The sequence below is a fragment of the Pistacia vera genome, unplaced genomic scaffold, assembly GCF_008641045.1.
Source record: "Pistacia vera cultivar Batoury unplaced genomic scaffold, PisVer_v2 Contig1327, whole genome shotgun sequence".
Taxonomy (NCBI): Eukaryota; Viridiplantae; Streptophyta; class Magnoliopsida; order Sapindales; family Anacardiaceae; genus Pistacia; species Pistacia vera.
This window is the reverse complement of record NW_022195388.1, coordinates 39,291-55,235: the sequence shown is the minus strand read 5'-3', so window position 1 is coordinate 55,235 and position 15,945 is coordinate 39,291. Positions and strand designations below refer to the sequence as shown.

Here is a 15,945-nt window from a genome sequence, read left to right as displayed (position 1 = left end):
TCTCTCGAAAACCTGACTAAAAACAGGCTTTTTGCACCATTGCGAAGTGATGCTTCCTCAAGTGGACTATCGAATACCTGACTAAAAATAGGGAACAGGTATGAATCAATATAAATGCTTTCTTTGGAAATCATCGTAGCATGACATCATGTGCCATACATCAATATTGCTAATGTAAGTCCTGACCATGAAGTCTTCCATGACGAAATTACCACCACACTATCGCTATATGAAGCCCTTAGTAGTTCCTCAAAACACACACCGACACTCTTCACAACTGCTTCTTCAATATCCTCTTAATCAATGTCTTCTTTGCTTCTCATACTCTCTCTCTACTTCACTATAGCGAATGCTGCCATTTTCAATGTCATAAACAACTGCCCCTACACAGTTTGGGCAGCTGCCTCCCCGGGTGGAGGAAGAAGACTTCACCGTGGCCACTGTGGCCAAAATTGGCTCCTTAACGTGAACCCTGGCACAACAGTAGCCCGCATATGGGCTTAAACGGGTTGCCAATTTGACGCAGCTGGGCGTGGGCGTTGCCAGACTGGTGACTGTGGGGGGCTTCTCCAATGTCAAGGCTATGGTTCACCCCCAAACACCTTAGCTGAATACGCACTAAACCAGTACAACGACCTTGATTTCTTTGATATTTCTAATATTGATGGGTTTAATGTTCCAATAGAATTCAGCTCAGTGTCCGGAGGGTGCAACAGTGTGATCAAATATGTAGGGGATATTATTGAGCAATGTCCGACTGTGCTGAGGGTCCTTGGTGGATGTAATGGGGCATGTCCTGTTTTCAAGAGCGATCAATATTGTTGTAATTCTAGTAATTGTGGACCTACAAATTATTCCAGGTTTTTTAAGGATAGATGTCTGAATGCTTATAGTTACCCTAAAGATGATCCAACAAGCACATATACTTGTCGAGATGGTACTTATTGATCAAGCTGATATTATGCTAGAAACTGCATGTAAGATGTCAACTTTTGGAATCTGATGCTGCAAGGTTGCAACAAAGTTTAAATTGATGCTTTAGTGCTTTTGGTTCTACTGTAATTCTTTGGAGTTGAATCTTTTAATCAATGTAATGTTAATTTAGGTGAATTCAGCTGTAAATCAACTGGTTAGGTGTTTTGTAATGTGATGTGTCTGTAGTAGTTAGCAAAGTATGGCTGATTTATTTTGATTGTAAGCCTGCTGCAAAGTAGGTGTAACAACAGTGCAAACCATGTATATTATTTGCATTATTGTTCAATGGAGATACACAATTCCCGTATTCAGTTTTTTTATTGTGTGCCAACTTCTTAGCAGTGCTTTTCCTTAGGATTCTCTAGCCTCTAAAACCATCATTTCGTATCAGAGCCACCGTGAGTTTCCAGACCAAAACCTCAACTCTTCAAACACAGCTCTACTCCCTTAAGATCTTCTTAATGGCAATAAATCCAACACCTCTTTCTCCACCTATCTTCAATGGTGAGCAGTACCATGTTTGGACTGTCAAAATGAAGACCTACTTGAGAGGCCATTCCTTATGGCAATATGTGGAGGAAGAGAAACAAATCCCTCAACTTGGAGCAAACCCAACACTGAATCAGATTAGGATACATGAAGAAGAGGTAGCAAAGGCTCCAAGAGCACTCTCCTACATCCATTCTGCAGTAACCGACCAGGTTTTCTCCAAGGTAATGGCATGTGATACTCCTAAAGAAGCTTGAGATAAGCTCAAGGAGGAGTTTGGGGGAAGTAGTCAAACCAGAAACATACAGATCCTAAACTTGAGAAGAGAGTTTGAAATGCTCAAAATGCAAGAAACTAAAAATGTCAAGGAGTATGTGGATAGATTAATGAATGTGGTGAACAAGATTAAGCTACTTGGTGAAGAGTTGACTGATCAGAGGATTGTGGAGAAGGTTTTGTTTAGTCTACCCGAAAGATTTGAAGCAAAAATCTCCTCACTTGAAGATTCCAAAGACCTGTCCCAAATCAGCCTAGCTGAGCTTGTGCATTCCCTTCAAGCACAAGAACAAAGGAGGCTATTGAGGCAAGAAGATTTGGGTGAGGGAGCTATGTTTGCAAGCCAAAAAAAAAAGGGATTTCAAGGTGAAGGCAGGAGGTATGCTAGAGAGAAGAAGGGAAAAGAAAAGGTGAACAATCAAGGACGAAAGAATGCAGGTGCAAGAACTTTTGCTCCCTTTCCACACTGCAAGAAAAAGAACCACTCTGAAAACAGATGCTAGTTCAGGCCTAGGATACAATGCAGGTCTTGTAAACAATTTGGAGACATTGAAAGAGTGTGTAAGAACAAGGGGAATCAGCAGGACCAGCAAGCTCAAGTAGTGGAAAGTTCCCAACAGACACAAGAGAGTACAGAGCAACTGTTTGTGGTCTCAGAATGAATGGTTGCAAGCAGCCCTGACGTGTGGTTGATTGACAGTGGCTGCACTAACCATATGACCCCAAATGCCAGCAATTTCGTGAATCTAGATGAGGGCTATCAATTCAAGGTGAAGGTGGGAAATAGTGAGCTGCTGGATGTGAAAGGCAAAGGTGAAATAGTTGTCCAAACCAAAACAGGTATTAAACTCATAGCTAATGTTTTGTTTGTGCCTAAAATCAGTTTGAGCCTACTTAGTGTAGGACAAATGTTAGAGAAAAATTATTCTCTGCATTTCAAGGACTTCACTTGTGTTATTTTAGAAAGTGATGGGACTGAATTGATGAAGGTTGGGATGCAGGGAAAAAGCTTCCCTATAGAATGGGGAAAACTTGTCTTTCAAAACCACTCAGCTAGGATAGATGACTTAGAGTTGTGGCATAGGAGATTTGGACATTTTCATTATCATGCCGTCAAGGAACTCAAACACAAAAACCTTGTCCATAACCTATCCGAAATTGACCAAGGTGAAGGATTGGGCAAAACCTATCAAATTGGCAAGCTCAGCAGGCCCCCATTCCCTGCAAATAAAGCTTGGAGAGCAAGTGAAAGGCTCCAGCTTGTGCACACTGATGTGTGTGGTCCAATGCATCAAAATTTTCTAAGTGGAAGTAGATATTTCATCCTTTTCATAGATGATTTTTCCAGATGACATGGGTGCATTTTTTTAACCAAAAGAGTGAGGTAGCTGCTGTATTCAAAAGGTTCAAGCTGTTGGTTAAAAACCAAACAAGTTTGACACTCAAAACATTTAGAAGTGACAATGGTGGAGAGTATACTTCCTATGAGTTTGAAGAAGCATGCAAAGGGGTTGGAATATGGCATCAGTTCCGCAGTCTTATAGTGATGGAGATGGCAAGGTGCATGATGATTGAGACAAATTTGCCAAAAATTTTCTGGGCAGAAGCTGTCAACACTAGGATCTATCTCCTTAATTGGTTACCAACCAAAGCTCTAGACAACAAGACTTCTTTTGAAGCCTGGTATGGTGTCAAGCCAAATGTGGATCACTTGAAGGTATTTGGAACTGTGTGCTATGTTTTTGTTCCAGCAAACAAAAAGACCAAATTGGATGAGAAGGCTAAAGTAGGCATCATGATTGGATATAGCAGCCTAAGACCTACCGAATTTACAATCCAAGCACCAAAAGGATTGTGATTAGTAGGGATATCAAGGTTGATGAAGGAGCTACATGGAATTGGGAAAAAAGGCAAGTTGAGAGAAGGACCAGCATCCAACATGACACATATCCAGAAAATCAGAATGCAAAATTGAATCCAGAAGAAGTGGATGAAATACCAGTCTGGGGTACCAGGTCTCTATATGACATAGATGAGAGATGTAATGTGGCTGAATTGGAGCCTACAAGCTATGCTGAAGCTGCAAAATCTGAGGCCTGGAAGGCTGCAATGCAGGAGGAGATGAATGTGATTAAGAAAAATCAAACTTGGGAGCTGGTTGATAGGCCACTGGACAGGAAAGTAATACAAGTCAAATGGATATTTAAAAGGAAGTTGAATCCTGATGGATCAGTGAACAAACTCAAAGCAAGGCTTGTTGTTAAAGGCTTTGCATAGCAATTTGGGGTTGATTTTTTAGAAACCTTTGCACCTGTGGCAAGACATGACACCATTCAGCTTCTCCTTGTAGTGGCAGCTCAATTCAGTTGGAAAATCTTCCAACTTGATGTAAAGTCTGCATTCCTAAATGGATGGCTTGATGAGGAAATCTACATTGAGCAACCGAAGGGGTATGAAGTTAAGGGAAAGGAGGAGAAGGTTTATCTACTCAAGAAGGCCTTGTATGGTCTCAAACAGGCCCCTAGAGCCTGGCATAGCAGAATTAATGACTATTTGTGTAAGCTAGGATATGTTAGAAGTCCAAATGAGCACACCCTTTATGTAAGGGAACAAAATGGTGAGGTGATGATAGTCTCTCTTTATGTTGACGACCTCCTGGTGACTGGAAGCAAGCTTGATCAGTTGGAAGAATTCAAAAGGGCAATGGAGATGGAATTTGATATGACTGATTTGGGTGAAATGAGCTACTTTCTTGGCATGGAAATATACCAAAGCTTAAATCGTATATTTGTGTGTCAAAAGAAGTATGCAAATGAAGTGCTAATGAAGTTCAATATGGAAAATTGTAAATCAGTTGATATTCCTCCAATTCCTAGCCAAAGGCTGAGCAAGGAAGATGGTGCCAAGAGGGTGGATGAAGGTATCTATAGAAGTTTGATAGGATGCTTGCTGTACTTGACAGCAACCAGGCCTGATCTAATGTACACCACCAGCCTCCTATCCAGATTTATGAGCAAGCCAAGTGAGATACATTACAAGGTTGCAAAGAGGGTGTTATGGTACATCAAGGGCACTACTGAGTTAGGAATCTGGTTTAGAAGAGCTGAAAAATTAAGCTTAATTGGCTATTCAGACTGTGACTGGGCAAGCTCAGTTGATGACATGAGAAACACTTCTGCATATGTCTTCTTTGTCAATCATGGTGCCTTCAGTTGGCTTTCCAAAAAACAAGACACAGTAGCTCAATCTACTGTTGAGGCAGAATACATTTCTGCCACAACTGTTACAAACCAGGCAGTCTGGTTGAGAAAGATTTTGGGAGACTTAAGGCTAAACCAAGGTGAGCCTACTACCATTTATTGTGATAACATTTCAGCTATTGCAATAGCTAAGAATCCTATTCTCCATGGTCGAACTAAACACATTAAGATTAAATACCATGTTGTGAGAGAGGCTAAGCAAAACAGAGAAATCAGTTTGGTTCATTGCTTGGCAGAGAGCCAAGTTGCTGATATTATGACCAAGGGATTGAATAAGTCCAAGTTTGAAGAATTCAGACTCAAACTTGGAGTTTCCAGCATAAATATCAAGGAGTGTTGATCAAGCTGATATTATGTTGGAAACTGCATGTAGGATGTCAACTTTTGGAATCTGATGCTGCAAGGTTGCGGCAAAGTTTAAATTTCTACTGTAGTGTTTTTGGTTCTGCTGTAATTCTTTGTAGCTGAATCTTTTAATCAATGTAATGTTAATTTAGGTGAATTCAGCTGTAAATCAGCTGGTTAGGTGTTTTGTAATGTGATGTGTCTGTAGTAGTTAGCAAAGTATGGCTGATTTATTTTGATTGTAAGCCTACTGCAGAGTAGGTGTAACAGCAATGCAAACCATGTATATTATTTGCATTATTGTTCAATGAAGATACACAATTCCCGTATTCAGTTTTTTTATTGTGTGCCAACTTCTTAGCAGTGCTTTTCCTTAGGATTCTCCAGCCTCTAAAACCATCAGTACTAACTATAAGGTTGTGTTCTGTCCTTGAAGTACCACTCTACAGCATGCATCTATGTAACTAATTAAATAAGAGCTAAATGCTAGCTTTGCAAACACATGTATTGTGACAATAAAACTTCCAACAAGAAGTTTATCAGCTTCTTTTTAATTTTACTGTTCCGAGTTGTTTTTAAAAGGTCATGAGATTAATTAACCAACAAGTTTGATGCCTATGCCTATGTATGTACGTTAATTACATCTAATGATCGGTAATATGAATTATGCATTAAAATGATATGGGAATTAATATCATTTGAAAAGCCAACTTGTAATTTTACCTGGATTTCATCAAAATATCTAATTACTTGTCAATTTTAGAATATGTGAACAAGCTAGTGTCTTAATCTAATACTCGTATATATCTTTATCTTAATCCTCCACTACCATTTTACCCAAAAAAAAAATCCTCCACTACTATGTAAAGGTAAATTAATTGCTTGACTTATTTTAAGTCAAGCCACATAGCAAATTTTTCCACAAGAACTTTAAAGATGCACTTTTATCCTCCAAGCCCTCAGCATCATCGCTACACTATTCATAAAAGTAAATAAATAATAAAGCAGAGATGAAGTTAACTACCATTCTGGGTACCACCACAAGACGCGAACCAATAAGATTTACACTCTTTGGATTGAGCTTCTTGAACTCTATATATTGTCTTGCATCTTAATTTTGATTAATTCTTGGGCAACGCACCCACTGGAGGCCAGAGACTTGAGTGTGAACAAAATTGCCTCCTCGATGTGAATACAACTGCCTGCATCTGCAATTACTTGTTAATTTGATGAAGCCGATTGTGGCAATTGTGTAGACTAGTGAACTACAAGAAACTTTTGTGTTAGTTATTAGTTCGAGAATTTTATCTCCTAGCTCAACTTTTAAAAACAAAGTATTACCAGATAAAAAGGCTAAAAATCGAAGAACAATAGAGTGAATGAGAACAAAATGAACACTCAATATTTCCATTAAGACGCGGCAAATATATACAAAACTAGGACATAATCCAATAGCTATAATCCTAGGACATAATTTAATGGTTATAAGCGCAAAAAATTCTTTAATGATCAAGCTAAATCTCCAACTCATAAGTTATGCGATAACAGAATTTGTCCTCTTCTATGAGTTGTAGATCCTGAATAATAGGTGTCAAGACATAGGACCCAGGTTGTGTTATAGGGACATATTACAAGACACGTCAACTCTGTTTGAATGTTTGAGTCAGCTGATCATCTCTGGATGGCTTCTTCTATTTTCTTCAACATTTAGATCCTCTTTGCATTGACAACATGTTCTCATTAGTGAATTCTTAATTAGATTCTATCTTAGTACTACTAATTATAAATTCCTAGTATTAAATCCGAAAGTAGAATAATTTATGCTCCTTATACACTAGTCTAAACACTCACTTTCTTTGTGAAGCTTTAAGATTAATTGACCTTTAATTACCATACATAATGTAAGCTTCCAAAGTCCAATAAATCTTGTGACATAGATGATGATGCAACCTGTGGAAATAATATAGAGATTGTTTAGGGATTGGGGAAGTACTCTGGGATTGACGTGTATTGTTGAGCCGTGTGGGAAGTTTTGTTGGGCTATGTCTGATGAGGACATCACCGAGTAGCCTGTTATCTTAAAGCCGACACAAGATCCTCTTCACATTCCGATGGGCCCGATTACGAGGAGTCGAGCTAAAAAGGTGCAACGTGCCATGTCAAGCGTAATTGAAGAACTTGAAGCCAAGGAAGCAATGCATGAAACCGAGTATGCCTTAGAGGGATCCAAAAAGATTGTTAACAAGGTTGAAGCCCAAGCCCAAGTCCAAGTTTGAGGAATTAAAGACCGATTCTTGCTAGCCCTAATCGGGTCCAAGTTGGCGTCCAAGCCTTTTTTCATGGGGCTTAATGCTTGTTATTTTATGTGAGCTATTTTAAGTTATTTTAAGACTTATTTTGGTGTAATGGGCTGCAACTATTTATTTACTAAAGCCCAAGTCTTTTATTATTTTTATTAGTTGGGTTTGGGTTAATTATTAGGGTTAAGACCTATTAACGAGCTATTAGTCTTATTTTGGGCTAATTAGTTAGTTATATATAGTTGTAAGGGTTAAAAATAATAAATATAAATAGTAAATTAAATTATAGATGAAATTGACAATAAATGTAGGGGTTAAAAGGTAATTTTACAAAAAACTGGACTGTTGCCCAAGAGATGGTTGTCGTTGATGGTCAACGATGACCAAGAGTTGGCCATCGTTCTCTTGGTCGTCGTTGACCGTCAACGACGGCCAAATGTGCCCGTAGATCTAGCCGAAAAAGGCCAAATTGGCACACGAACGGCTAGATCCGATGGTCGTATGCCGTAACACCAGATTCTGGTGATGGTGGCCGGAATTTGGCAACTGTGGGTGGGTGGAGGTGTTTTTGTCATTTTATAAACTTTTTATATATTGGGGTGTTTAGTTAAATTAGCAAACCTAGGGGGTCTTTTTGTTAATTTTAAATTCTACCTTGTAATAATCACCTAACTCTATCTACCAATAATATTTCAAAAATACTACTGAAAATACTAAAACAAACACACCTAGTATAATCCACAGATTGTCAAATACCCCTAAACTTAAGGTATGCTCGTCCTCGAGCATCAAAAACAAAAACAACAAAACTAACGTAAGGAAAACTAACTTACACCAAAATGACAAAAGAGGAAAACCATGAAATAAAAGCAAGTTGCCTAGAATTTATTGACACAGCAAGTCTCAAAAAATTGTTGAAACAATATTATGGAAAATACTCAACACTCCAAGAAGTCACAATTGAGTGGAATATCTTTCTTCATCAGTCCCCTAAGTACGTAATCCCCACTTCTATCCACCTTCTGACTTCCCGAATTATTTTATGTAGAAATGTGAAATTTATCAAATGGTGGTAGACTCCATAAGCCTAAGTATCGAACTACTCTCTACTAATGTGGATTAGACATCACTGAGGATAAAAAGGTCTTTGTTATTGGCTTGTAACTTTAGGTTTGGGTGAGTGGCTTGAAAGAAGGGATAGGAAAAACAAGGCAAGAGAACTCAGTTTTCCTCATGCAAACACAAAGAGCAATATCGACAAAACCTTTTTTTTTTTTTTTTTCTCATTTTCCAACCAACTTCTACAATCTTTTTCACAACCCCCAAACTTATGTATTTCTTATTTTTGTGTTGAAAATGCATAAGGAAATTCAATTCATATTTCCATATTCCAATTCTCCTTCTTTAATTTTTTTTATTTCTTCTACATTAATTTTTTTTTTTTTTTTAACTCAATTGGGGTTACTTGCCCCTTTCTATTGCCCTTTCTTACAACCCCTAAACTTATGCTTTTAATCCATCACTTCTTCACACACCTCTTAAACTCTTTTATGTTATACACGAGGTCCAAAGTTCTCCTAAAGGGTATGATAAAGTGTTTAGGGTGACGGGTTTGGACATTTTTTGTTACACAAGAAGAATAAGGCAATAATATCAATAGGCTCAAACAAGTGACTAAGGACAATTCATTCATGGGTTGGCTAGAAAGGTTTAAACGTTCCAAAAAATTGCCTAAATCATTTCCTCAACAATGTCTAATCCTAGAATTTCGCCTCAAGCACCTCTAGAGTCTACCAACATTATCAAGACTTCACCTAACCACATAAAATGAATCTAAGCATGCCAAAAGAATGAAAATGGTGGTTGAACCTCTCAACAAACCTCTAGATCAATCTAGTCAACCAACCTAACTTGAAGCAATGCTTCGCATTTTCCAATAATAGTATCCCAATAATCAAAATCTCATCATAGACTTATGCAATTCATTTAGGCAACAACAACAACACAAACACACACACACACACACACACACACACACACACACACACACACACACACAAAAAAAAACATAGAAACACTTAAAACTAAATGAATTGATAATCTCAAACTAAAACAAACAAACAAACAAAACACACAAACAAGGTCAACACAAAAGTTTCTAAATTTTCCTACCCCCAAACTTAGAATGGCATTGTCCCCAATGTCACCTCATGCATATCATGGCATAGGAAAATAAGGACTAGAGGTGACGAAATACTCCCCTGATGGATCTATGAAGTCTGTGATGCGTGCAAAACCCTGGCATCCAGTCCTTGGTTTCTTGATTATCCAAATCTGTCAAACAAAGAAAACTTAAGGACCCTAAATGCGTTAGATAACTCCATCGTAGATTACAAAAAAGTATCTCAACCTTGCAATGTTCAAACTAATCTAAACCTTAAAAAGAAAAGCGAAAAGAAATTTAAATCAGAAAAATAAACTCCAAGTTCTCGTTACAACCATAAATAAATAAAAACATAAACAAAAATGTGCCTCAGGATCAATCCTCTTCAGCTTCTTCTTCTCCCTCCTAATCTTCTTCCATGGCATCTTCAGGGTGTTTTTCATTGTGCTCATTCTAGTCCCGCCATTGGAATTGTGCCACATATAGCCCTAGAGATTGTAGACGTGCTGCTACATCTCGAACATCTTCTTCATTTGATCACCCATCCATGTTTGTTGCAGCTTAACTGTCTTCATCTCAGCTTAGAGTTACTGCAGTTGATCATTCACTGTAGGTTTGGATGTGGTTGTAGCTGCTCTCAGTCTTTAGACACTTACGCCTGCACTTGATGCTCTGCCACTCTGTCTTCCTTCTATCTTATGGTAGAATGTCGTGTCAAGCATAAGTGTTGGATGAATGGTCATTTTATCACTAAAGGATGGCACCCCTTCCCTTTTACAAATGTCTGTGATCAGATTCGAGAAGGCATAGTTCGGTCGACTGGGCTTTGCTACATGCTTGATGTAGTCGAAAATGATCTCCCTTACATTAATCTTCTTCTTTGTAGCGATGTAGCAGAGTGGAATTGCCTTCTCAAAGTTTAGTGAACTGAAATGTGTCTCAGCAATCAACCGTGCACAAATGAAGTATTGCTAGATCTGTGCTACAACCGTCAGATCGCTCCCATTCAATTTCCTTGTTCCTTTCTGAATAACATTCCAAGAAGCTTCTGGTTTGGCTATAACCCTGAGTATCTCATCCTAATTTGGATTGTTCTTGTAGATTATGTACTCATTACGCCCAACAGGACTCATCCCATAAAAATCATTGATGATCTGAGTATTAAATGGCACTTGTAAACCCCTAACATACACATGACCATCTTGACTTTCTGGGAGGTTTGCATAAAATTCCCTAACAAGTGGTTCTAAGGCTAGCTGCAGTGGTTCCTTCACAACAAGAGCCAATCTAAGTCCTGAGCCCAATCAGAAGCGTAAAGAGCATTTAATCCCCTCTCCGGAATGATTTTTCCATCATTCTTCTTGGCCTCAGCGTCATATCGCTCCCTAGCCCTATCATTCACAAACCGATTGTCCACTTGCTTCCCTTTTGTCGTTCTCTTAAAAGGCATTGTCTTTTTCTTCCCAATTGAACACTAATTCACAAACGCCCAAATTTAAACAATACTTCAACAATTTCCACAAACAAATTCAGCCCACAACTTCAAAAATACTCTACTCAACGCAATGTACACAACACTGCAAAATTTCCACCATAAACAACTCCACATTTCACTACTTCTCACGACAATCAACCCAAGATTTCACAAACCCAATCTTCTTTCAATCAACCCAACACAAATCAACAATTAACAACTCTCCACAACAAACAAATCAACACAAAAATCACACTACAACATCAAGAATTTGCAACTCCAAAAACCCCCAAAATTCAAATTTCAATCAACTTTACGAATCCATAGATTAGCATTCAAAATCAATCAGTCAAAAGCTTAAGATAAGAATTCTTACCAAATGCACCGAGATTAAGCTTCCAATCACACCACTTTGCCCCAAAATCGTGAAAGCCCCAAAATTTTTGAGAAACTTTGAGTTTTCGCCAAAATTTTTGCAAATCTCCTTATGAATCTTGCTAAAAGCATGGTAAATGGTGTTTAGGGGATTGAGAAATGTGTGATTTGTCGTAGAAATGCTTGGGAAGGGTAAAAGAATTGAGAAGAAAGAGATGTGCTATGGAGGCTAGCGTTTGATGTAGTGAAGAAGAGAGAGAACTGACGTGGGTTTATATAAACAAAATAAAACAAAGAACAAAGAACAAAATTCAAACAAAACTAAGAAAACAAATATAAAATTTGAATGCTATTTCCCCGGAAACGGCGCCAAAAACTTGATGTGCAAATTTAATACTCGCAAGTGCACGAATCACTAATAGCTAGCGATAAGTTTACTCCCAAGGTCGATCTCTCGCGGAATTGCTGTGGTCTAAATTCTTAATTTATTTTCTTTAACAACTAAACTAAATAAATAATAAAATCCTAAACACACTAACCAAAAGTTGAATGAAATTAATCTAAAATAAAACTGTAAATTAATTAAAACTAACGAACGCAATCTGTTGAAGGTGAATTAAACCAATGAGAGTGATAGTGGGGATTTAGCTAACTTCTCAATCATGTATTGGGATATTTGGCAAATAAAACAATTAAATCCTAAATTCAGATCGTTGATTTTTCCACTAAACCATAGAGAATTCCAATGATCATGTTTATTCTCCGTCTATAATTAACTAATTAACTTCTATGATCAAGTTCTTAACTAATTAATCGTAATCTACATTAGGAAATCACACAACCATCCAAATCAAAACAATGATCATGTATTCAATTTGAACTCTTGTTTAATGGAGCTTAATTAAGGCAAGATGATCACTAGAACCCTAATTCTCAATTTTAATTATAAAAAGTAGTTGGCCAGTCAACAGATTATAATCAATATCATGAAGAACAATTAAATGAGAAACAATCTAAAATCTTCATGAAACAAATCACCAAACACCCAATACAATCATGATAGTTAAACTAAACTCCCACAATATATTTAGTTGTTCTTACTCAAACTCAAACCCATGAACTCAATGAATGAAAAACTAATCATATTGCAAAATAAGATGTAACTGAAAAGAAATCACCTAGGAATTGACGTAGATTGATCCTCTTCCTTCTCTCCCTTGTTGAAAACTCACAATCTCTCTTTATAAAGCAACACTCTCAAAAGCATAAAACTCTCAAATTAGGTCAAAGAGAGTTCTCTCTAAAATAAATTACATGTCCTATTTATAGTTTTTCTTTGCTAGGGTTGTTTTTGGGAAAGTACAAATTCAAGTCGGAGTTGGAAAAGTTGAGAATTTTATTTTCTCTGCGATTCGCCTGGCGCGCCAAATCTTCCCGCAAACCTTAAACTCTTTCACGCCATAGCGTCGAATTCTTCACGCTGCAGCATTAATTTTCTGTCCAAATAACTTTTTTTCATGCCGCGGCTCAGAAAAACTATGTTGCGGCGTTGAAAAACTATGTTGTGGCGCCATCTAGTTGCTTCGCATTTTTCTTCCTCTTTTCAACTCTAATTCTCAACCCATTTTGCACGATTTCTTGCAAATGCATTCCAAAAGCTCATATACCTTCAAAATAGTAAAAACCACCTCAAAGTATCATATTCTTAAGGTAAAACACACAAATAACAACAAAAAAACATAACAAAATACGACAACAAATATTGGTTTATTAGACGACGTGGTAGACTTTGGATGGCGCAAAGTCTTCTTAAACTCTAATTGGTGCTCGCTGACATCATCTTATGTCAATCCTTATTTTTTAGGCATAACACTCCTAAAGAATCGTTTCACTCCTCGGTGTAATCAACAAATTCAAGTCATTGTACGTAGCTCGAGTAAGCATTTCGAATTGGGCTCATTTTTTAAACAAACAGCTTCGAGTAAGGCTATCTCAAAGCATTGAGTAACATTTACTCGATGCTTTGAGAGAGCTTAATTACTCGAAGCATCGATTTTTTTCAATACTTGAACAAGATTGTCTTCATCCTCGTAATAAGCAACTTCCTTCGTAATCCTTTTTCCCTTTTTTTTACCCCCTAATTGTGATTCATTAACAATCCTAACAATGAAACAACATCATATGGTTCACTACTAGTTTCCCTGATACACTAAACATAAAAAAAATGCAAGTTTTCAATTAAAAAGTTTTTTAGTACTCCCCAATAAGACAAACTATAAAAAATATAATATAGGACCAGTAAGCTGTTTTACGTTAATGCAGTTTGGAATTGAGTCGAAAAAAAAAACCGGGAGAACTATGAAGTATGTATAAATCAAGTGTATTATGATAATAAATTGAGTATGATGGTTATTTTAGTTTATACATTTAAATGGTGTTTAATTTTGTTTAAACCCAAAATTTGGTTGAATTAAATAATTTCCCTCAAAAAATTGTGTCAATGGTTTGAATTCACATAGTCTAACCCACTAATATAATGTGTTTTTAGTGCTGATAAAGCAAAGAAGCAACACTATTTCTTTGATTAACCGGATAATTAATTATGCATTTGAAGACTTTATATACCATTACAATTTATTAAAATATACAGTCGTCTGATAATTTAAACTTAACGAACTTTTAATATATAAAGTACACCAATATTCTTGGTTCTTGATACACATAGATCGATGCCCGATTTCAATTTTCAAGTCAAGTCAAGCCAAGCCAACCACAACATCTCATCATCTTTCAAAATTTTCAACATACTTCTATCACGCAATTACACTTGTTAATCATCCACACCAACTCCTTGCAACCCCAACCTCTATATAAACGCCTTCGGATTGCCTCATCCATCATACAACACAACAAAAAAACCAAAAACATAACTATAGTTTGCCCTTTAAGTACTCATATCACTCTCCAAAATGAGCACCTTCACTACCCTTTCAATCTGCTCCATCCTTTTTGTTACCCTCTACTTCACCTCCGCCGATGCAGCCAAGTTTGACATCAGAAACAACTGTCCCCACACTGTCTGGGCGGCCGCAGTTCCAGGAGGCGGTAAGCGACTTAACCATGGCGAAACATGGACCATTACCGCGAATCCTGGCACCAAAGAGGCCCGAATTTGGGCTCGAACCGGCTGCCAGTTTGACGCAGCTGGCAAAGGCAAGTGCCAAACTGGTGATTGCAACGGTGTCCTCCAATGCAAAGGCTATGGAGTTCCTCCTAACACCTTAACCGAGTACGCGTTGGACCAGTATGAGCACCAGGACTTCATTGACATCTCTAACATTGATGGGTTCAATGTTCCTATGGAATTTAGCGCGGCTCCTGGTGGTAAATGCACGCGTGTAATCAAGTGTACGGCTGATATTGTTGGGCAGTGTCCGCATCAATTGAAGGTACCTGGAGGATGTAACGGGCCATGTCATGTGTTCAAGACGGACGAGCATTGCTGCAACTCTGGTAACTGCGGACCTACAAATTTCTCTAGGTTTTTCAAGCAGAGGTGCCCGGATGCTTACAGTTACCCTAAGGATGATGCAACAAGCACATTTACTTGCCCGACCGGAACCAACTACAAGGTTGTGTTCTGCCCTTGAATTGCCGTTCAAGTGATCGAATAAGAGGTAGCTTGAAAGCTAGCTGATGAGCACATGTAGTATTGTGCAGATCATATTCAGCAACCCCCTTGTTGCAAAAATAAACTGTTCTGTTGTAAAAGATGAAAGATTAATTACTTTTAACTTTTTTTTTTTTTAATATTACAAGAAAAATTATAAGAGCAACACTTCTAATTTGGTACATAACATCGATGATGTGGTATGTCCTACTAATCTTATTAAGACTCCATTCTCTATATTTAGTAAAATCTATCATATTTGGAATAAATATAACATCATCCATCGAAGAGTCTTTGAACATAGTTTTTTTTTTTTTTTTTTATATATATATTATAATTAATTTCTTTTTCATCAATCTAAGGAGCAATATATGGTTGACATCTCTACTAATAGTTAAGTTTCTCATAAATAATGTTATATACGATGTATAACACATATACGACAGCTAGTGATCTTTCCTATATACGGTAAAATCTCTCTATAGTGATACTCTATATAGGAATAAACTCTACATAGTCATAAAAAATTATAGTCTCAATTTGGGATAGTCATAAATAAGAATAAACTTCACATTGTAATAAATTATAATTTTTCTAATTCACGTCTTAAGGAAAGT

The 15,945-nt window shown here is 37.4% G+C and overlaps 1 protein-coding gene and 1 pseudogene across 1 annotated transcript; both read left to right on the top strand.

Annotated features, from left to right (window-relative positions):
- The first annotated feature begins 303 nt into the window (after positions 1 to 303).
- On the top strand, positions 304 to 5,779 carry LOC116122237 (annotated as a pseudogene).
- Positions 5,780 to 14,627: 8,848 nt separating this feature from the next.
- Positions 14,628 to 15,309, top strand: LOC116122238 (thaumatin-like protein). Its single transcript, XM_031408130.1, has one exon. It carries the CDS (start codon positions 14,628 to 14,630, stop codon positions 15,306 to 15,308), a length of 681 nt encoding a protein of 226 aa, XP_031263990.1. The 3' UTR covers position 15,309.
- The last annotated feature ends 636 nt before the right edge of the window (positions 15,310 to 15,945 follow it).

Excerpts from the sequence above, each read along its gene's own strand:
- LOC116122238 (XM_031408130.1), top strand. The coding sequence starts at position 14,628 with ATGAGCACCTTCACTACCCTTTCAATCTGCTCCATCCTTTTTGTTACC.